The following is a 1,697-nucleotide window of genomic DNA, read 5'->3' on the forward strand; positions in this document are numbered from 1 at the left end:
CGAGGGACCTCGGCCCTCCGCGTCCCCGATTCACGCAGAATGGCAAGGAGTTTGCGCCGGCGTTTCACGTGGCATTCAGCGACGACAGGGGGCACCGTGTAGACAATAATTCTTGAAATACCCCGTTTAGCTTTTTTTTTACAACGGCAGGGCTGTAAACTCAACTCTCGCGCATAACCAGGGTGACTCCACGCCGGACCGGATAGGCCAGCCGTGGTCCGCTCCCTCGCCGCCACTTCTGCACACACTGCAAAACATATTGTTCGCTCTGGGCTTGATGCCCTTTCAAACTTTCCCAGCTCTTCCCGTTTGCTCGTTCACATATTCAACTTCGACACTGAAAACATGGCGGCCCTTAAACTTTTTTCGCTCGCCTCTGCGTCTGCGTTCTTGATGGCGAACGCTGTGCATCAAACGGCAAAGCAAACTTCATTGACAGCGCAGGGGTCATCCCCAACCTACACTGTAAAACTCGGTATGACGGCAAATACTTGTTCGGTAGGGAGGGTTTCAGCCTTGTAGTGGTCCAAAGTAAATGCATTGGAGACGATGATTTGCGCCGGAGTTTCAGTGGGTTTGGAAGCGAAGAAATCCTTCGAAGGGCATTAAATTGCTCCAACCCACATTTGCACGTATCAGTACTTGTAAATTTGGGCTTAGGATGTGTGCATCGTCCGTTTTTCTGCAGAGGATGCAAATGTGTGCCTCGAAGAAATGAACGCTTCACGCGAAGCCGCTGGACTCAAACACTTCGTAAAGGAGAGCAGTGAACAACCGTGGCCTGAGCTTACAGTGCAGGAAAGACAACAGCAAAGCAATCCTGCATGGGATCCTGTTTGTAAGGCTCTGATAGGAGTAAGTGTCTTTCACTGCGGTCTCTGTCCTTCGTCCTACTATCTTTACGTCATGTCTCATTTCTTCATCCGTGCTTTTTTCATTTCAGGAAGAAGAAGAACAAGTAGAAGAGAGCACAAGTGCAAAAGGATTTAAAACTGGTACATACGCCTACATGGCCTTGGAATCGGCGACGGCCGACTGCGCCGCCGCAGTGAAGCACTGGAAGGACGCCGTCAGCAACTTCACTACAATCCCTCCCGCGAATAATAACGACACGGATCTCTACAAGAAACAGCAGAACATTTCTTTTGTTGCTCTGTACAACCCTCAAGAGAATGCCGCTGCTGACTGCCAGGTCGTTACCTGCACACAAACGGCAGCTGCCGGAAACCCAGAAGTGCAGGACGCAAACACTGATGGAGGAAAGACAGGCTATGCTCTCCTGTGCATGACCACACCTGAAGCACTTACAAAGGAAGCAGAACCCTTCAAGTAAGTTGGAAATCCATTCTTGCAAAACTATAGTTGGTTACAGAGCTAGGCCTCTGGATGCGATCACAGTCTTGTGTGTTGTTCATCTGTTTGCGAATTGCGCGCAGCGAAGAGCAGTGGAAGAAGATCAAGGCATCTATCACAGGTTCTGCCTCTGCTGTTGCCCCGAGTCTGCTGGCCGTCGCTATTGCGGCCGTTGGCTTGTTGGCCCTTTAAAGAAGTGACCTCTCCGTGGCACCCGGCGGCTGCTGATACTATTCAAGCAAAGCCGCGCTCCGCAGTGTCTTATTCACATTTCCATTCCTTCAGAACAGAAACTCTGACTGGCGTGTACAGCTTAAGCAGGTGTTTGCTCTCCGCTGCATCCA

At 50.7% G+C, this 1,697-nt stretch overlaps 1 protein-coding gene across 1 annotated transcript; it reads left to right on the forward strand.

The window, feature by feature from the left end:
- Positions 1-345: 345 nt before the first annotated feature.
- Positions 346-1,545, forward strand: EMH_0093320 (SAG family member; the record flags this gene model as incomplete). Its single annotated transcript, XM_013501968.1, has 4 exons — positions 346-498; positions 661-855; positions 944-1,329; positions 1,437-1,545. 4 exons carry the CDS (start codon positions 346-348, stop codon positions 1,543-1,545), a joined length of 843 nt encoding a protein of 280 aa, XP_013357422.1.
- Positions 1,546-1,697: the final 152 nt, after the last annotated feature.

This window comes from Eimeria mitis, genomic scaffold (assembly GCF_000499745.2).
Source record: "Eimeria mitis Houghton genomic scaffold, Emh_scaff7951, whole genome shotgun sequence".
Classification (NCBI taxonomy): Eukaryota; Apicomplexa; class Conoidasida; order Eucoccidiorida; family Eimeriidae; genus Eimeria; species Eimeria mitis.